Here is a 19,631-nt window from a genome sequence, read left to right on the forward strand (position 1 = left end):
TCAATCAGCTTATACAACATGTATATCAAAAGGTCTGTTACTCAAGTCATCATCAAAAATTGGTATTTGATATTGAAAGTAGCGGCAACGCAAATCGGCCACAAACAATTGCAGAACTCTTAAAAACTTGGTGTTTATTCCTATTCAACTTGGTACCAATTCTATGGTGATTCTAATCATTTTTAATAAGAATGCAAAATATGCTGAATTTCAGTTCAAAACAATCAAATTATGATACAATAAATTCAAGAACAATGATCACAAAAATACCACAAATGAATGAATCCAAGTTATCAAATTCATACCATTATTTTCAACCTCTTGCTTGGATGAATGGTGTTCTTGATCAGCATCAACAGATTCCTCAATTTTAGCTTCTTTGACCTTCCTATCCTTCTCCTTCTCTTTCACCACGTTCTCCTTCCTCCCAGAGCAATATGAAAAGGAACTTCAGTTCCACTATTAAACTCAACAACAAACAGCCACCTGTGTTACCATGAAAAAGTACATCAACCAAAAAATCATGATTCAGATATAACAAAACACAAAATCTCTACCTGATAGATATCAGCATAGCTTAGAGTAGGGAATTGCAGAGAAAATCAATTAAGAAAAATTGAAAATACAAAAGGAATGAGAAAGATGAGGCAAATAGAATAACGCAAAAATGATCGAGGTCGAAAGATTAATAGATAGAGATTAAAATTTGATGAAAGGCATCACATTAAGAAAAATAACGTGATTTTCTGTGTATCTGATTTGTTGCATATCTGATTTGTTGGGTTTTGGGATTAGTATTAGCGGATTAGAGCAGGGAAAATAGGGAAAAATTGTTAGCCTTTTGGAGTGAACTTTGGTTCATTGTATGGGGTCTCAAAATAGGTCAGGGGTAATACAATAAAAGTTAGTTTAGGTTTTAGGTTAAAATTAGGGCTAAAATAATCACTCGGTTAACTTTTATATATAAGAAGATTAGAGGAGGGAAAATATGAAAAATTGTTAGGCTTTTGGAGTGAACTTTGGTTCATTGTATGAGGTCTCAAAATAGGTCACGGGTAATACAGTAAAAGTTAGCTTAGGTTTTAGGTTAAACTAAGGGCTAAAATAATCATTCGATTAACTTTTATATAAGAAGATAATATGACAAAGTAGAACACAGTATAACACATAATATTATGTATATGTGATAACCAAGTGTTAGCATAATATTATTGTAAAAAAAAAAAAACATAATTCAAATAAATCTAAACGAGTTAATATTAAGAAAATGATGATAGCCCTCTCAAAAAAAAAAAAAATGATGATAGCCGTAAGACTGACTATCTGGCCAATTCAAATAAAATAAAATAGAGGAATAAATGTCTAATACATAAACTCACTCAAAGGTAAGTCGTATGTAATTAAGCGTTTCATCCTCGTCTTCAAGTGAACTAGGTGATGAAAAGGTCACCAAAGGAACGATCGATGATCACTATAGGGGATGATCCCACGTGGACATTCATAGCCGACAAAGGAAGGATGACTATTGCAGTTTTAATGAAATATAACATTGTCAAGTTTTAGAAAAATCACAACGTCAAATGATTTTGTTAAATTCGTAGTGAATCTAAATATGCGTAACAAAAGTGTTGAAAATTGAGTCATAATTAATATTGAAGTTTATGCAAAATTATGGTACGATTTGAGAAATCGTGGCACGATTTGGAGGTTTTGGTTCGCCAAAATTTGTGGCGCGATTTGGAAAAATTGTGACACGATTTTGGAGTATGTTCAGTGCAGTACTATGTACCAGCTCTAAATCGTAGCATGATCCAGAAAATCGTGGCGCGATTTGTCTGAGTATGAACACTATAAAAGGGGTCATTGTTCAATTTTTTTAGTGGTTTCAAGAGAGAGAATCTTAGGGTTACAAATATTGGTGTCTCGTTTTTACTCTTTCTTCTTATCTTGTTTGATTTGTTTATGATTGTAATGTTGCTTCACGCTTGGATTTAAGTCTGTTTGTTGTTGTTGCTTGAAACAATTTTATTGATTTTACTCTGCTTCATAGTTCACACATCTAAGTTTATTAGTGCGATTTTAAATTTGAATTCAAAAAAAATAAAATTGTTCCCATATTGTAAGTATTAAGTTAAAAGGAAATGTTAACTTGCGTTTTAGAAACAAAAACAAAACAGAAAAACTACTTGACCGACGAGATAAACATCTTCCTAAAATAGAATTTGGCACATAAAGATCTGAATTTTCCAAGAGGGGCCCTATATACAGACCATCTTACCATAAAAATTTGACAAAAACAACCTAAGCAAAACACTTAATAATAAGGGAGGGAGTAATGATGATTAATGATACCCACATGATCAAATTTGTTTAAACAAATGACAAAAGAAAAAGATGATTAGCAAATGTTGGTTGGAAAGCCACGCTGTGTTAGGCTTTTTCCTATGCTTGAATGTCCCACCATTACACCTCATAACCCCCTTTTTCTCATGTGAAATGGACCATAGTCTTAAAAATGTAACACCTCCCTCAACCGTCCCACAATTAGAAAATGTTGCATTTCCTGCCAATTCAGTCACACATTTGTGGCAGTCAGACATTTCAGACCAGACATCAAAATCATAAGATTGACGTTTCAATTTTGCAAACACAATTTAAAACATCATGTTAAACTGGTAACTACTGGATTGAATCGTCTGAATTGTTTAGGGACAAATTTTTTATTTCATGAAATTTAGAATGATACATAGAATAGAATAGTATGTGTGATATAGTGATTACATTTACACTTCATGGGCTGAAAAAAAAAACTAGAGTTAAAAAAAGTTATTTTGTGAGTAATTAATTAATTTTTTTTTTGAGAGGGTGTAAATAATTAAAATGTAAAAACAGCCTATTAGGATGGTGGAGACTTGCACAAATTTGGGAAATGTGGACCCCTTACAGTGTTCAGCCATTCATGGTGGAACCCCTTTTGTGGCTGAACTTTCATAGTCTGCTTTTACTCTTCTAGATTTTGCATTATGTTTATGAGAGTCTTCCTTCAACTCACTCACATTTTGACTTGGGAATAATGGCATTTGAGTATGCATGCTTGAAATAGAAATTATAGTCTTCTTTACCGATGCACTCCAAAAATATGTGGTCCAACGGATCTTGAATCAGGCTCTGATACCATCTTAAAAATTATGGTTGGGCCTAACACAACTCCTCAAAACCATCTTGTGAGGTGAGGATTACCCCCACTTATAAACATATTGTCAGACAATCTCCTCTCCGATGTGAGACTCTTAACACGCAGTTCTTTTTAAACCTGATCGAAGTTGAATGTATTATCAGTCCTTTTAAATAGAATTAAGATATATAATAATCATGCATGAATTTTACCATGGCTGTAAAATCTACCTTTGGGATTAATAAACAATAATGAAAATGTAATACGTAACACAAGCTGTGTATTCTTTCTTAGTTCATATCTTAAACAATAGAAGCTTAAATTTATAGAGACAAGTTACCGAGGTCACTAAGATTTTGGTGAGTGTAGCCACATTTTTATCTTGTTTCTATCTTTCTATTGATGAACATGTTTTTTTTTTTACAAGATGAACCTGCTTTTATTCAACAAATTATATTATTAATGACATGATATGATTTTTCTCTTGTAAACAAAAAAAGAAAAACACAAGCTGTGTATTATCAAATGTGTCACCCTACCATACCAAATAATGCACCTGACTACATCACAAAATAATCACTTAAAATAAAAAATAAAAATACCAAAAAATAAAGATTCAAAGATTATCAGCTGGACGGTGGTTCATTCTTCTTATATCCTAAGCAACAATGACCCTACTTATGTGATCATGTAACAGGCTGCACACACATGAATTTAATATTCTCATTTTTTATAATTTTTACCTTAAATATGTTTCTGGTGTGATAAAATTACGATTTTTTAAGTTCCGCATAAATTTTATTTAATTTTAATCTCTATTTTTATTAACTTTTACAAACAAACAAAACGACTTTATTTTTTATATTAAGCAGTTTAGTGGTAAGAGTTTCACTTTTTACAATGAATAAGTGAAAAATCATGGGTTCAAATCTCGACTTTTGTATATTGTAATGTCTCTATCACCTGAAGTATGCTCACGCGAAAAGAAAAAAAAAACAGTTTTAATCTCTACATTTAATCCCTATAAAATAATACTAAGGACTAAAATTAAAAGATATATGTAAGGGCAAAACTTTGAAAAATTGAATTTTATATTGAATAAAATCATATTCAACCATACTTTCAATTTTTTGGTGCCAAGTCATCATCTGTCGTGGAAGGAGCAAAGTAAAAAGGTACATGAGACTGAGGAGGAAAGGTGGTAATGTGAAGTGAGGTGTTTTTTGATACAACTTTAGCTTTAACAAGTTATCATACCACCCTGCCATTTTCTCTTCTCCTTTTCTTTTGGACATTCCTTTCAGCTTTCTGAGTTTCTTCTAAACACACCACCATTCCTTAATATACACCACCCTTTTCCTTCTGTCAACTTTTTCATTAAGATTCATTCATCTTGGTCTAGTTCCTCAAGCCAAAATTCTGTTTTTCATGATCAGCAGAATATAGCATCATGGTTAGTTTCTAAATTGATTTTGAGTTTTGTTTGTGTTATTGGTCTCTTTACCTTTTGTTTTTGGATCATATATATTATTAACTTCTTGTTGTCCTTGTGTTGATTGTTCAGGGAACACCTGTGAACATCATTGTTGGATCACAGGTTTGGGTTGAAGACCCTGAGATTGCATGGATTGATGGTGAGGTCACAAAAATCAATGGCTCAAATGCTACCATCATTACCACAGATGGCAAAACTGTAAGATTTTTACTTGATCATCAAACTGGATTACTAAAAGCAGTGTCCTTAGGATTATGGACACACCGGACACGATACTGACACTGACACATAGAGGCTAGTAATAATTAAAAAAAACGGAAGTGATTGAATGTTACCATGTGTGTCATTATCGTGTCGATGCAAACACTTACATAGTTACATGTATATACTTTCGATATGGAGTATTGGTGCTACATAGCTTAGGAAACTTGGTTAGAATAATTCCATACCATAGATGTTAAATAAAAGGTTGTCACAGACAGGTGCAGAATTCTGCTCTTTTACTAGAATGTAATGCCTACTTTGGATCCAAATGATGATAGTATATGCTTATATGAGAATTGTATGGAATTCGATCACCTTTGAATTTTGGTTTTTTTAGTTCTTTGAATGGATTTTTTGCAAGACTTCAACCAAAGAGTTATGAAAATGTACAATTACGTTAGGTGCTTATGCGATTCTGCTTCAGCATATAAAGCTAAAACATTACCAGTTGTTAACTTAGAATCACTAACATCAATCTGAAATTCTAGGACTAATTCTCAAACAAGAGTTTCCAGCTTCATCGTGGATTAGACGCAATAAGCATTTAAATATAAGTCATGGCACATCCTTATTCCGAAAATATAGAAATTATTCTTTTCCCTTAAACACCTTTTAGCAAAACAAATTCCAAAAGCTACACTTCATAAGTCAAGAATACTTGATATTCAAGTTATGTTTTCTCTAAGTTCGATTGCTCAAGTGCCATCATTTGATAGAATTTCACACACCTCAGTCATATCTAGCAAGAATCCTGGCCCAAATTCAGCATTCCACTTCCAAAAACTGTATCACTATACTAATAACTTTGATGCTTGAAGTGCAAGAATAAAGAAGCATATATACTAAGCATTAGCATTATCCTCAATTTCAGGTTGTGGCAGAAATTTCAAGTATTTACCCTAAAGATACAGAGGCACCACCTGCAGGGGTTGATGACATGACCAAGCTTGCATACCTCCATGAGCCCGGAGTCCTTTATAACCTTTTGTGTCGTTTTTCACTCAACGAAATATATGTAAGTCACAACCAGATAATCAACTTCTCAACATATATCAACTTCTCAATATACACACTTTTCAGTCCTTACAAATTACAAAACCGTATACGTATTAATTAAAGGAGTAACTTCTGACTAGTATTAATGAAATAAGCAGACATATACAGGGAATATCTTGATTGCGGTGAATCCATTTCGTCGACTACCACACTTGTATGACAGCCATATGATGGAGCAGTACAAAGGAGCAGCATTTGGAGAGCTTAGTCCTCATCTTTTTGCTGTAGCAGACACATGTTACAGGTATAGATCAATGTAGAAATAGATTTTGTTGTTTGTCACAGGTAACTTAGAAATCAATTTATTACTAGAGTAAACTAACTTGTTTAATATATCAGGGCAATGATGAATGAAAATGGAAGTCAATCCATTTTGGTAAGTGGAGAAAGTGGAGCTGGTAAAACCGAGACGACTAAAATGCTTATGAGATATCTAGCTTTCATGGGAGGTAGATCGAATACCGAAGGAAGGACAGTAGAACAGCAAGTTTTGGAGGTGAAATTGAATTATTGAACTAAGTAAAAGTTACAAATTTTTTTCTTGGTTAGCTTAAATATATAGTAATTGCATTATAAATTCTTCAGTCCAATCCAGTGTTGGAAGCATTTGGAAATGCCAAAACTGTCAAAAACAACAATTCAAGGTAAATATTGTAAAGATATTTTCTTAGGCCATATAAATTCCCAGCATAATTTCCATTTGAATTTGTTTTACAAAATTATTTGATTTTTTGGCAGTCGATTTGGTAAGTTTGTTGAAATCCAATTTGATAAGAATGGGAAGATTTCTGGAGCTGCAATCCGAACGTACCTCCTTGAAAGATCTCGAGTTTGCCAAGTTTCTGACCCGGAGAGAAACTATCATTGCTTTTACATGCTTTGTGCAGCTCCGCAAGAGGTAACCTTTTTATAACTATCATGAAAAAATTAGTAATATATGACTAAGGGTTAAACGGATACCAAACCCTGGCGAGGAAGAAAATATTAACTGTTAAAGTTTGCTTGATAGGATGTTAAGAAGTACAAATTAGGGGATCCAAGGAAATTTCGCTATCTTAATCAATCAAGCTGTTATGAAGTGTCAAATGTAGATGATGCAAAAGAATACTTGGAGACAAGAAATGCAATGGATATTGTAGGCATCAACCAGGATGAGCAGGTATGTATTACGTCAAAGTGCATCACAGTTTCATGAAGCATTGATTTGTGTTTATGAAGACATGATCGAAGAAAATTCATTCCACAGGATGCTATCTTCCGTGTCGTAGCTGCAATCCTTCATCTCGGAAACATTGACTTCGTCAAAGGGAGCGAATTTGATTCGTCCAAATTGAAAGATGACAAATCACTCTACCACCTTCGAACAGTTGCCGAGTTACTCATGTACAAGCTTTGATCCAACTGTCAAATTCATATAAATTCTAAGTTTCACCTACATTGTCTCTTAACATGTTTATGTTCAGGTGTGATGAGAAATCACTAGAAGACTCACTTTGCCAGCGCGTCATTGTTACCCCTGATGGCAACATTACAAAACCTCTAGACCCCGATGCAGCTTCTTTGAGTCGAGATGCTTTGGCAAAGACTGTATACTCCAGATTGTTTGATTGGTAATTAACCATATATTTGAACTACATTAACCATATAATAAAGGATTTCCAATGCGTGCGGTGTCTACCAAAATTTTGTGTCAAAATAACACTTTTCTAAAGTATGCACTCTTCTAATATGGCAGGATTGTGGATAAGATTAACAGTTCAATTGGTCAAGACTCTAATGCAGTTAGCCTAATAGGAGTCCTTGACATTTATGGATTTGAAAGCTTCAAAATCAACAGGTAAGTATGACAATTATATCTGTCAGAAAGACAATTTATACATCTCTATATTATAATTTTCATTTGTTCTGCATTTACAGTTTTGAGCAACTATGCATCAACTTAACAAATGAGAAGTTGCAACAACATTTTAATCAGGCAAGGTTATAACTTCTAAATACCGTTTGCGCATAATTATTGTTGCAAATGAATAATAATATAGAAATGGAACTGTTTCAATTTCAACAGCATGTATTCAAGATGGAGCAAGAAGAGTACACAAAAGAGGAAATTGATTGGAGCTATGTAGAATTTGTTGATAACCAGGATGTTCTTGATCTTATTGAGAAGGTAATTACTAACATTGGTTGTACAAGAACTTATCTACCAGATAAAATTCTGAAACTATTTATTTGTCCTGAATGCAGAAACCTGGTGGAATTATTGCTCTTCTTGATGAAGCATGGTATGTCATTTCTCACTCAAAAATCTTTGAATACATTAAAATTTCAAAAAACATAACCATATTTTCTCATAATATACCTACAAGAGATGAAAGCGATAACCAAAAAATAAAAGATGAAAATTTAATTATATTCTTGTTTTTTCAGTATGTTCCCAAAGTCAACTCATGAGACTTTTGCACAAAAGATGTACCAAACATACAAAGGACACAAGCGGTTCACCAAGCCAAAACTTTCTCGAACAGACTTTATAGTTAATCACTACGCCGGAGATGTAAGTGTACTAAATTCTAAATGATTTTGTCTGCTATATGTTCAAAAACAAAAGATTACAATTTCTTGTTGCAAATCCTTTTGATGTACACAGGTCACATACCAAGCCGATTATTTTCTTGACAAGAACAAAGATTATGTTGTAGCAGAACATCAAGCTCTTTTATGTGCTTCAAATTGCACATTTGTTGCGAATCTTTTTCCTCCTTTACCCGAGGAAACATCAAAGCAATCAAAATTCTCTTCCATTGGCTCACAGTTTAAGGTAAGAATATTTTTGCAACAGTGATTTAATCCGTATGTTTCCAGAAATTCTTGATCCATGAATTACTTCTGAATTAAATTTTAATATCCAGCAACAACTGCAATCTCTCATGGAGACACTAAGCACCACAGAACCACATTACATAAGATGTGTGAAACCGAATACAGTTTTACAGCCAGGAATATTTGAGAACTTCAATGTCTTAAACCAGTTAAGATGTGGGGTGAGTTCCATTTTTTTTCCTATTTTCTATTAAATGTATGACTGTTCCTGAATTCGAGTAAAATTTCGCCAAATGAAATTTATGCTATTACTCTTGTAGGGTGTACTTGAGGCAATTAGGATAAGTTGTGCTGGATATCCAACTAAAAGAACATTTGAAGAGTTCCTTGATCGATTTGGAATGCTTGCCCCTGATGTCCTTGACGGGTATATAAGCATAAACAAATTACAAGTATCTTGTCCACAATTAGACCAAATACATGTATTTTGCTCATATTTAAGTCTAGAGTATTACACAAGGAAATGAAAATGTTTTTTTTTTTTTAATAAAATTGATTGTCACCTTCAAAAAAATGGAGTAATAATGATGAGATAAAGATGTAACACAAGTATTTTTATGTTAATCTTCTTAGCTTAACTTGAAAATAACAATAGGCATAACTTATGGAGTAGCTTATGTATTTGATAATCAATTCAGACTCATTTTAAGATAAATATCATAGATCTATATCTCTCATTGTTCTACAAGATATATTTTGAGCTTTGCAAAGCAAAAGGATAATTAATGCTTTCTTTGCGTTCAGATCCGATGAGAAAAAGGCCTCTATTGCAATCTGTGATAAGATGGGATTAAAAGGCTATCAAGTAAGTCTATATATGCATGGAAAAGGTCTTATAAAGAAGCAAAAGGAATAATTATATATAAAAAAAATAAAAAAATACAGGATTTATGTAATAAGCACATATGCATTTCCTCTAATGTTCCAATCAGATGGGAAAAACAAAGGTATTCCTCAGAGCTGGTCAGATGGCTGAATTAGATGCACGAAGAGCCGAAGTCTTAGCAAAAGCAGCTAGACTCATACAGAGACAAATCCGAACACATTTAGCCCGAAAAGAGTTCATCACCATGAAAAAGGCCACAATTCATATGCAGAAGATTTGGAGAGGTCACTTTTGTACACAAAAAACTAAGTTGTATTCTTAGTACTTGTTCTCCCTTTGCTTAACTGACTTATGTTACTTTTCTTCTCGCTTCTCATATCAGCAAAGCTTGCTCGGGAACTCTATGACGATATGAGGAGAGAAGCAGCTTCTATCCGGATACAGAAACATGTCCGTGCACATAGAGCAAGAGTGTATTATGCATCATTGCAAGCATCAGCTATTGTTATTCAATCAGGGTTGAGAGCATTAGCTGCACGAAATGAACATAGGTACCGAAGAAGAACAAAGGCTTCAATCAAAATTCAGGTAAAGACAAAATTAGAAGGAATACATAACACGAACATAGATCATGACATAGATATAAAAATGCTCGTCTCATAAAAATTTGAAGAAGCTTGGGACACAAGCAAAAATAATATAAAATTACAATACTTTAATTTTTCATTGGTAATTCTTATTATTCAAATGTATTTATTCTTATAGACACAATGGAGAAAAGTTCAAGCTCTTTGTAGTTACAAACAGCAGAAGAAATCAACTGTTATACTTCAATGTTTGTGGAGAGCTAAAGTTGCACGAAAAGAGCTCAGAAAGCTTAAAATGGTGAGTTTCTGTTCGAACTAAGTGTGTTCAAACATTTTTACTTCTTTGTATCATTTTCTAGAGTTTTATGCCAATTCTTGTAGAATATCTATAGTAACAATTTAAAGTTATTGTGTAGGCTGCAAGAGAAACTGGGGCACTTAAGGAAGCGAAAGACAAATTGGAGAAACGTGTTGAGGAGCTTACGTGGAGACTAGATGTTGAAAAGCATATGAGGGTATGTATAGACTCTCAAATAGCTCACCATCTTAAACACTCAATGGATTCAACTAAAATTGTTAATTTCAGTACTTTCAATGGGTTTACTATGTGAACATACTTTATTTTTTTAGTTTTACTTGCAAAATTAACCTGGAAAAAATAAAATGCAGGTTGACCTTGAAGAGGCTAAGGGCCAAGAGATTGTGAAATTACAAAATGCATTACAAGAAATGCAAGGTCAGCTAGATGAAGCTCATGCTGCAATTATACATGAAAAAGAAGCAGCAAAAATAGCAATTGAACAAGCACCACCAGTAATAAAAGAGGTACCTGTTGTGGATAATACCAAGCTGGAGATTCTGTCACATAAAAATGAGGAACTGGAGGTAAATCTGAAACTTTTGTCACATTGATATTTAGAATATTTTACTTTCACTATTAAAATCGCGGGACGGTAAAAATAGATTAGGCAACAGTTCCAGTATGCTATATTTCTTTGTTTATATTTTGTCGATGAGGTGTCAGGTCAATAATAATAATTTTACTTTGTAACCTCAAGGAACCGAGTTCAATTCCACTATGGTATTGACACGTTAGAATAAAAAATACCAGTTTCTGAAAACCTGATCGTGTATAAATAATTTTCACTTGACACATACTGTGATGCCAAGAAATTGTATTGAAATTCTTAAAACACAGAGTGAAGTTGAAGAGCTAAAAAACAAGATCAAAGAATTTGAAGAAAGGTACATGGAAATTGAAAAGGAGAATCAAGCAAGGCTGAAAGAGGCAGAAGAAGCACAGATTAAAGCAACACAACTTCAGGAGACTATTGAAAGGTTGTTAAGAATATAATTAACCACACACACACACACACACACACACACACCATCATAAACTGGCATTGACTATCTATTCTTTATTATTACAGATTGGAATCAAGTTTGTCAAACCTTGAGTCTGAGAATCAGGTTCTTTGCCAACAGGCTTTGGTGGAATCAAAAAATGAAGATCTCTCTGAAGAGATCAAAATGTAAGATCCAATATCTCATTTTCATCATTTAATTCTATATTTTCTGTTAGAGTGATGTTTTGGTTGCATTTGAATGCTACACAGAATCGAAACTTCAGATTGAAGGCGTGTACAGTGTCCAACATGTGACACTTGTTGGTGTCCAAAACGAAACTGACACATGTGGTTAAATTTAATCACTTACATTTTATTAAATTATTGTCTGTGTCTAAGCATCAGTGTCGTGTCCAGTCTCCGTGTCTATGTCAATTCTTCGTAGTTTGAATGTAACTATTCCAAAAAAAACTTATATCATATATGTGATCAAATTCCATGCTTCTTCCAGCCTCAAGGATCAGATAGCAAATCTAGAATCAGAGAATGAATGTCTAAGGAGCCAGGCAGCAGCTGTTGTAGAACAGAAAGTTCATCCAGAAAAGATAGAAACGGATCAGGAGGTTTCTGTTGTACAACAGATTCAACCAAGAGCTATTGCAGATAATGTGACGGCACAAATCAAGGTAACACTATTTTGGAGATTTCCCTTAGAATAATTTCATTATGTGACAATTATCTTTAATGATGCTGCAGGACTTGGACAATGGAAATAAAACAGAAGAAGAAATGCATGCGAAAAAAGTATTTCGATCTTACCACAATTATTCTTTAAGAAATTTTGTGTAAAGTGATTCATAACAGTGTGTTGATTTGAATGAATTTAATTATGTTTTCAGGAACCAAGAGTAGCTGTTTCCTTTCTTACAAAGCAAAGATCACTCACAGAAAGGCAGCAGGTATGTCTTAGAGACAAGGGCTCTCTTCGGTATAAAATAGTGGATAGTGGATAAGTTAGAAAATTAAATACGAAGTGTTTTGAAAAATTTGTGGTTGTACTAACTGATAAATATAAAATTACACAAAAAGATAATTTGAATTTTTTTTCAATTAACATAATGAGGGTTAAAATGAGAGAAAACATGATACACTGTAAGCTACGAACTCAAAACTCAAACGCTACATGATGTAGCAACTCAAAAAACTCGATAAGCTTGTTGTTTATGCCTTCAAATTGTGAAGTTGGAGAAACTTGCAATCGTGACACGATTTAGCAAGCGTGTCACGATTTTCCTGTGCCGTGAGCATGTTTTGCAGGGTGTCCAATCGTGACACGATTTTGGGAAAACGTGACACGATTTTCGGCTTGCTGGGCAAGTTTTGAGGATAAGGTTGGTCGTACCTTGGGTCGTACGCACCAAACGTGTCACGATTTGGGAAAACGTGACACGATTTTGACGGTTGCAGAGTACTATTTAAGTGTTCTTTGCAGATTTTGAAGGAGAGCTTGAAGAGAGAGAAACTTGGGACTGCAAAGGAGGGAACTTTAGGGTTGAGTGTCTTTGTAGTGAGGTTCTCTTGGGTTGGGAAATATTGTAAACACCTTGGGTGAGTGAAAATCATTGAGTGTCTTGTTCATTGGTGAGATTGGGAAAATGGGTAGAAATTAGGGTTGTTCTTTGTGAGCTTGTTGAAGCTAATTTCTTGTAACCCATTTGTATCCCTTTGTAAGAACTCATTGATAGTGGATTGGAGAGATCAATCTCTCCCCCAGAGTAGGTCAAGTTAGGACCGAACTGGGTAATCATCTCTTGGTGTGTTTGTTGTTTTCTTTCTTGCTTTCATATGCTTGTGGTTTTGAGCTTTTCACTTTGATTCCTAGATTAGATCTAGGTGCTGTTAGTGTTGTTATTGCTTGTGTTTACTTTGAAATTGGTTACTACTTTCCTTTGCTCCACACATCATAGTTTGTATTGGTGTGATTTTGAGTCCGCATTCACAACAATTGGCGCCCACCGTGGGGCATAGGAGTGAATTGGTTTAGTGAGTACCATGGGTTCAAAGTGGGATATTGAGAAGTTCACCGGAAGTAACGATTTTGGGTTATGGAAGGTGAAGATGCAAGCGGTGTTGATACAACAAAAGTGTGAGAAAGCTTTGAAGGGTGAAGGTGCGTTGCCGGTCACTATGACACAAGCGGAGAAGACCGAGATGGTGGACAAGGCTAGGAGTGCCATTGTCTTGTGCCTCGGGGACAAAGTTTTGAGGGATGTCGCGAAGGAACCTACCGCGGCGTCGATGTGGTCAAAGTTGGAGTCATTGTATATGACCAAGTCTTTGGCTCATAGGCAATTCCTTAAGCAACAACTCTACTCATTCAAGATGGTGGAGTCAAAGACCGTGATTGAGCAATTGACGGAGTTCAACAAAATCCTTGATGATTTGGAGAACATTGAGGTGCAACTTGAAGACGAAGACAAAGCTATACTCTTGTTGTGTGCTCTACCGAGATCATTTGAATCCTTCAAGGATACCATGCTCTATGGCAAAGAAGGCACTGTCACCTTGGAAGAAGTTCAAGCGGCTTTAAGAACCAAGGAGTTGACCAAGTCCAAGGAATTAAGAGCGGATGAAAACAGTGAAGGCCTTAGTGTTTCGAGAGGAAATGGTGGAGGTAGAGGTAACCGAGGAAGCTCAAAGAGCGGTAACAAGGATAAGTATAAGTGCTTTAAGTGTCACAAGTTTGGTCACTTCAAGAGGGATTGTCCGGAGGACAATGAGAACTCCGCGCAAGTTGTGTCCGAGGAGTATGAGGATGCGGGTGCTTTGGTGGTGAGTTGTTGGGAGGATGAAGGTGAGGTTTCTCACCTTGGTATTGATTCTTTGTAGAGCGGTGCTCGTCTGGAGAGACGTTAAACACTCAACATCAGCCTGGAGAGGCGGTGTGAAGAATACTCGTGATCAACCTTTGAGGTGGAGTTGCAAGGTGGAAGCATAGTGTGTACGCATTTGGAAGTTGAGGTAGAGAAAGCTCAACTTGAGGTGGAGTTGGTGACATCGGGAATGGTACGGCTATGGAGGCCTTGGGTGTTATGCTCTAGTTGTGAGCATGTGAATTCTTCATGAGTACGGAAGGCATTCCGGGGTTGAAGAATGTATGATGTGGCTTGTGTGATTGCCTAAAAGACCAAGGGTAATTGGATGCAAGGTGATCTTCAAGGAAGCGGGAGACGTTCCGTGGTTGAAGAGGGTTTGGTGTAGACTTGTGGAGCTACTTGGTGTAGTTGGATGCAAGGTAAAGAAAAAGGGGATTGATTGTTGATGGTTAAAGTGGCATCATCATCAATTTGAAGTCAAGGTGGAGAATGTTGTTTATGCCTTCAAATTGTGAAGTTGGAGAAACTTGCAATCGTGACACGATTTAGCAAGCGTGTCACGATTTTCCTGTGTCGTGAGCATGTTTTGCAGGGTGTCCAATCGTGACACGATTTTGGGAAAACGTGACACGATTTTCGGCTTGCTGGGCAAGTTTTGAGGATAAGGTTGGTCGTACCTTGGGTCGTACGCACCAAACGTGTCACGATTTGGGAAAACGTGACACGATTTTGACGGTTGCAGAGTACTATTTAAGTGTTCTTTGCAGATTTTGAAGGAGAGCTTGAAGAGAGAGAAACTTGGGACTGCAAAGGAGTGAACTTTAGGGTTGAGTGTCTTTGTAGTGAGGTTCTCTTGGGTTGGGAAACATTGTAAACACCTTGGGTGAATGAAAATCATTGAGTGTCTTGTTCATTGGTGAGATTGGGAAAATGGGTAGAAATTAGGGTTGTTCTTTGTGAGCTTGTTGAAGCTAATTTCTTGTAACCCATTTGTATCCCTTTGTAAGAACTCATTGATAGTGGATTGGAGAGATCAATCTCTCCCCCAGAGTAGGTCAAGTTAGGACCGAACTGGGTAATCATCTCTTGGTGTGTTTGTTGTTTTCTTTCTTGCTTTCATATGCTTGTGGTTTTGAGCTTTTCACTTTGATTCCTAGATTAGATCTAGGTGCTGTTAGTGTTGTTATTGCTTGTGTTTACTTTGAAATTGGTTACTACTTTCCTTTGCTCCACACATCATAGTTTGTATTGGTGTGATTTTGAGTCCGCATTCACAACAAAGCTTGTGAGAAAAATTGTTTCCAAGCAGCTCTACTTTGATCATATGAGCTTATACGCTATAAACTTTAAGGCAGCAGTTTGGCCTTACCAAACAAAGCCAAAACCCTAAAATGGAAATAAAGTTTTGATTTAGAGATTTTGAGAGAACAAGAAAGTGCACATCAATTTAAATGGTACCTTATAATTTTCACATTTCTTGTAAACAGGAAAGTCATGACGCATTGCTCAAGTGTCTTATGGAAGATAAGCGTTTTGAGAAAAACAGACCAGCTGTTTCTTGTATTGTTTATAAATCACTTCTTCATTGGAGATCCTTTGAAGCAGAGAAGACACATATATTCGATAAAATTACTCACACCATCCGAACATCTATAGAGGTATAATCTTCCAAGAACTTTTGTACACTCAGTTTCTGATTCTAACTCAACCTTACGAAATCGTCGTGTAAATTGAATGATTAAGAAAGTTGTGAACTCATACTATTGAGTGAAATATAATTACCATTTTATGTTTCTGGCAGAATCAAGAAGGAATCAATGATCTAGCATATTGGCTTTCAACAACATCAACGCTTCTGTTTTATCTACATTGCACACTCAAGGTCAGCAACAACACAACTAAGGCATTGTCACGTAACCGAAACTCGCCTGCAACACTATTTGGAAAAATGGCTCAAGTAAGCTTTCAAAAACTGCAAAATTGAAGTGCATTAAATCGATGTTAAAACCATAATGATGTTTGTGAAATGCAAAAAATCAGGGTTTACGTTCATCTTCAATGGGCATAGGGATATCAAGTGGATATAGTGGAATGGTTGAGAAGCCAAATGAACATTCTAAAGTGGAAGCAAAGTATCCTGCTATTCTATTTAAGCAACACTTAACTGCATATGTGGAGAAGATATATGGAATGATCCGTGATAGTTTAAAGAAAGAAATAAGTCCATTCTTAAATCTTTGTATTCAGGTAAACGACATGTTTATGAAAAACTTCCAATGGGAATTGTTTGAAGAACTTGATTAAGCAGTTTATCTAAAACTTCTGATAAATCTGTTGGCACCATGGACAGGCACCAAGATCCATAAGAAGCAGATCAATAAGAGGGACATCCAGAAACATCCATTCAAATATAGTTGCAAAACAACAAGCATTGCATATGCACTGGAAAGGAATTGTCAGCAAGTTAGATCATGTCTTGAGTATATTGTCCGACAACTATGTAATCATGAATCACTCGCCTAATTGCTTTCGTTGAATTATGCTTAACAGATAAGAGATTTCTAAATATTCAACATGTTGCGATTTCAGGTCCCTCCCATGATAACAAGGAAGATATTTAGTCAGGTTTTCTCATACATGAATGTTCAACTCTTTAATAGGTGAACAAAATTTTAACTCAATTTCACTTACCATGTTGGTATAGAAATTCTCATGAAGTTACGGTAACTACGGTTTTGCAGTTTGTTGCTTCGTCGTGAGTGTTGCTCCTTTAGTAATGGAGAATATGTGAAATCAGGCTTGCATGAGTTGGAACTATGGTGTCTCAAAACAACAGATCAGGTAACTTCAGATATTTGCCATAACCTATGAGTTATGACTTATCAGTAAGACAAAAAATGTAAAATCTCAAAACTCGTTTTCTATTTTTTTTTTTTTTTTCTTACTTTGCAGTTTGCTGGGACATCTTGGGATGAACTTAAACACATACGCCAAAGTGTTGGATTTCTGGTATACTTTCTTCGATAAGGATTAACGATTAAAAATAATGATGCACACTTTCATTCTTCTTTCCTCAATATTCAAATTGCTTTGTCAATATAGGTTTTGCATCAAAAGACACAAAAATCATTGGAGGAGATCACAAATGAACTATGCCCGGTAATGTAACTAACTCATGTATCAATGATAAAAGTGTATATTGAGTATTTAACTGTTTCTGCTTTTCTCTAACTTATGGTTTTCTATGGAGAATGAACTTCAAGATTGAATATTATCTATGAAGTATTGACACAGAATCATACACAACACTGACATAAACATCATTAAAAATTTGAAGTGATTATGACTACATGCAATTTTATCTGAATCACATGTTCGGGAAAGGAGGAACGATTCTAACCAATGTAACCTATTATTTCTTTTTTAATTGCTCACTTTATTAGGTGTTGAGTATTCCACAAATATATCGGATTGGAACTATGTTCTGGGATGACAAGTATGGAACACAAGGATTATCTCCAGATGTAAGTCCTTATCTCCTCAATCATATTTACCTTTGCTGCATTATCATGAATCAAGATTTAAGATGAGATTCATGTATAAAATAGATACACACTCAAGATTCATATAGATTGTTTTTAGTTTTGAATTGAATCGAGATACAACTCGCATGTGCGGTAAGATAGTGATAACCATGCAACTAACCCTAAATTCAACAGAGAATACCTCAATTTCAACATGCATTACATAGGAATCAATATAACATGATATTCACTACTATCTTATTCTTAACTTCATTATGCATTAGATAAATTTCAAATGCAGTAAAAATCCTCCAATTTTTTCTTTCCTTTTCCTCACTTTGACTATTATTCTTTACAGGTCATTGGCAGAATGAGAGTTCTTATGACAGAAGACTCAACAAACATACTCAATAACTCATTCCTTCTAGAAGTGGAATCTAGGTAATTAATTATTCACATGCTCCTATATCCATTTTGATTTTCCCTACTTTACATTCAAGTTCTAAAGTCACTTTCTACCTAAATAAACAATTTTTCCTAACACAAAGCTATTGCACTTGTTCCTTACACAAAATTCAGCATTCCATTCTTAATGGAGGAGTTGTTCCGGTCCATGAGCGACATTCGAATATCAGATATGGATGTGGATCCACCAACAATCCTTAGACAAAGATCTGATTTCCAATTCTTGTTGCAGCACATTGATAGTGATTCTCAGTAAGCTAGTGAAAGTTTGGTGCTATTGTTCAAATATAGTTTTAGTTTATGATTTTTTATTGATTTAATTTGGGTTTGGTGAGGTGAGAGTGATTCAATTGTGAGGTGAAGAATTTGTAATTAGTTTATATCATTTATTCTAATTTTTTTAATTTGTTTTTGTGAAGATTCAATTTATTTTGAAATTATTGTAAGGCTTCTAATTAAAGGCCACAGTGAATTTCGACAATGTTGTATAATGTTATAAAGAAATGAAATGAAGGAATGTTTTGGTTTTAGTTCCATTTGCAAATTTAACAATATTATTTATTGTAATTTTGATTCATAAAACTGACTTTAAACACTATGTTTTGGGTATTGGGGTTTTTTTTTTTTTTTGTGGTGGTGGGGGTTCGGGTTTGAAACTCGAACCTTGCATAAATTATACATTATCTATACCAACTGAGCTAAGCTCATGAGGACTTGAGTATTGAGTTTAATGCAATGTTATCCCATTCTGTTGTAACCGTAGTTAAAATTAAAGTTTGCTATCATGTGAGAATTTTATTGTTTGGTAACGTTCTTTGAGAAGTGTTTTCACCTATGAATGAATCATACCGAAAATAGATTGAGAAGTATTAGATGGTAGCTTATTTTCTTGTTGTTCATTCAATAACTTATATTGTGCGAAGAATAGTTGTAAAATTTATTCTAAAACGTTAAAATCATCGTTGGAGAATTGATCGTTCAAAAATTAATTTGTTGATTAGTTAGAGTTAGTTAATATTAGATAATTCATCAAGAGCTAAGGTAGACATCATGTAGTTAGAGTTAGTCAATATTAGTTGACTAGTTAGTATTAGTTTGAGTTAGTTACTCTATTAGTCAGTGTAGTTGAGTTAGTTA

The 19,631-nt window shown here is 34.7% G+C and overlaps 1 protein-coding gene across 1 annotated transcript; it reads left to right on the top strand.

Moving 5' to 3' along the window:
- Positions 1-4,375: 4,375 nt before the first annotated feature.
- XIF (myosin-like protein XIF) lies at positions 4,376-19,024 on the top strand. The gene is made up of 40 exons (XM_085744965.1): positions 4,376-4,628; positions 4,740-4,868; positions 5,806-5,949; positions 6,089-6,234; positions 6,330-6,486; positions 6,576-6,634; positions 6,729-6,888; positions 7,000-7,149; positions 7,237-7,373; positions 7,454-7,600; positions 7,726-7,827; positions 7,908-7,965; positions 8,056-8,157; positions 8,235-8,272; positions 8,418-8,544; positions 8,638-8,808; positions 8,900-9,031; positions 9,131-9,237; positions 9,615-9,675; positions 9,803-9,980; positions 10,079-10,284; positions 10,462-10,581; positions 10,700-10,798; positions 10,953-11,168; positions 11,482-11,621; positions 11,714-11,815; positions 12,141-12,315; positions 12,386-12,433; positions 12,529-12,588; positions 15,993-16,163; positions 16,307-16,462; positions 16,546-16,752; positions 16,856-17,005; positions 17,095-17,165; positions 17,247-17,346; positions 17,458-17,514; positions 17,608-17,664; positions 17,949-18,029; positions 18,388-18,470; positions 18,609-19,024. Exons 1-40 carry the CDS (start codon positions 4,626-4,628, stop codon positions 18,748-18,750), a joined length of 4,749 nt encoding a protein of 1,582 aa, XP_085601091.1. The 5' UTR covers positions 4,376-4,625; the 3' UTR covers positions 18,751-19,024.
- The last annotated feature ends 607 nt before the right edge of the window (positions 19,025-19,631 follow it).

This window comes from Medicago sativa, chromosome 2 (assembly GCF_051527215.1).
Source record: "Medicago sativa cultivar Bolivia chromosome 2, Bolivia_mono, whole genome shotgun sequence".
Classification (NCBI taxonomy): Eukaryota; Viridiplantae; Streptophyta; class Magnoliopsida; order Fabales; family Fabaceae; genus Medicago; species Medicago sativa.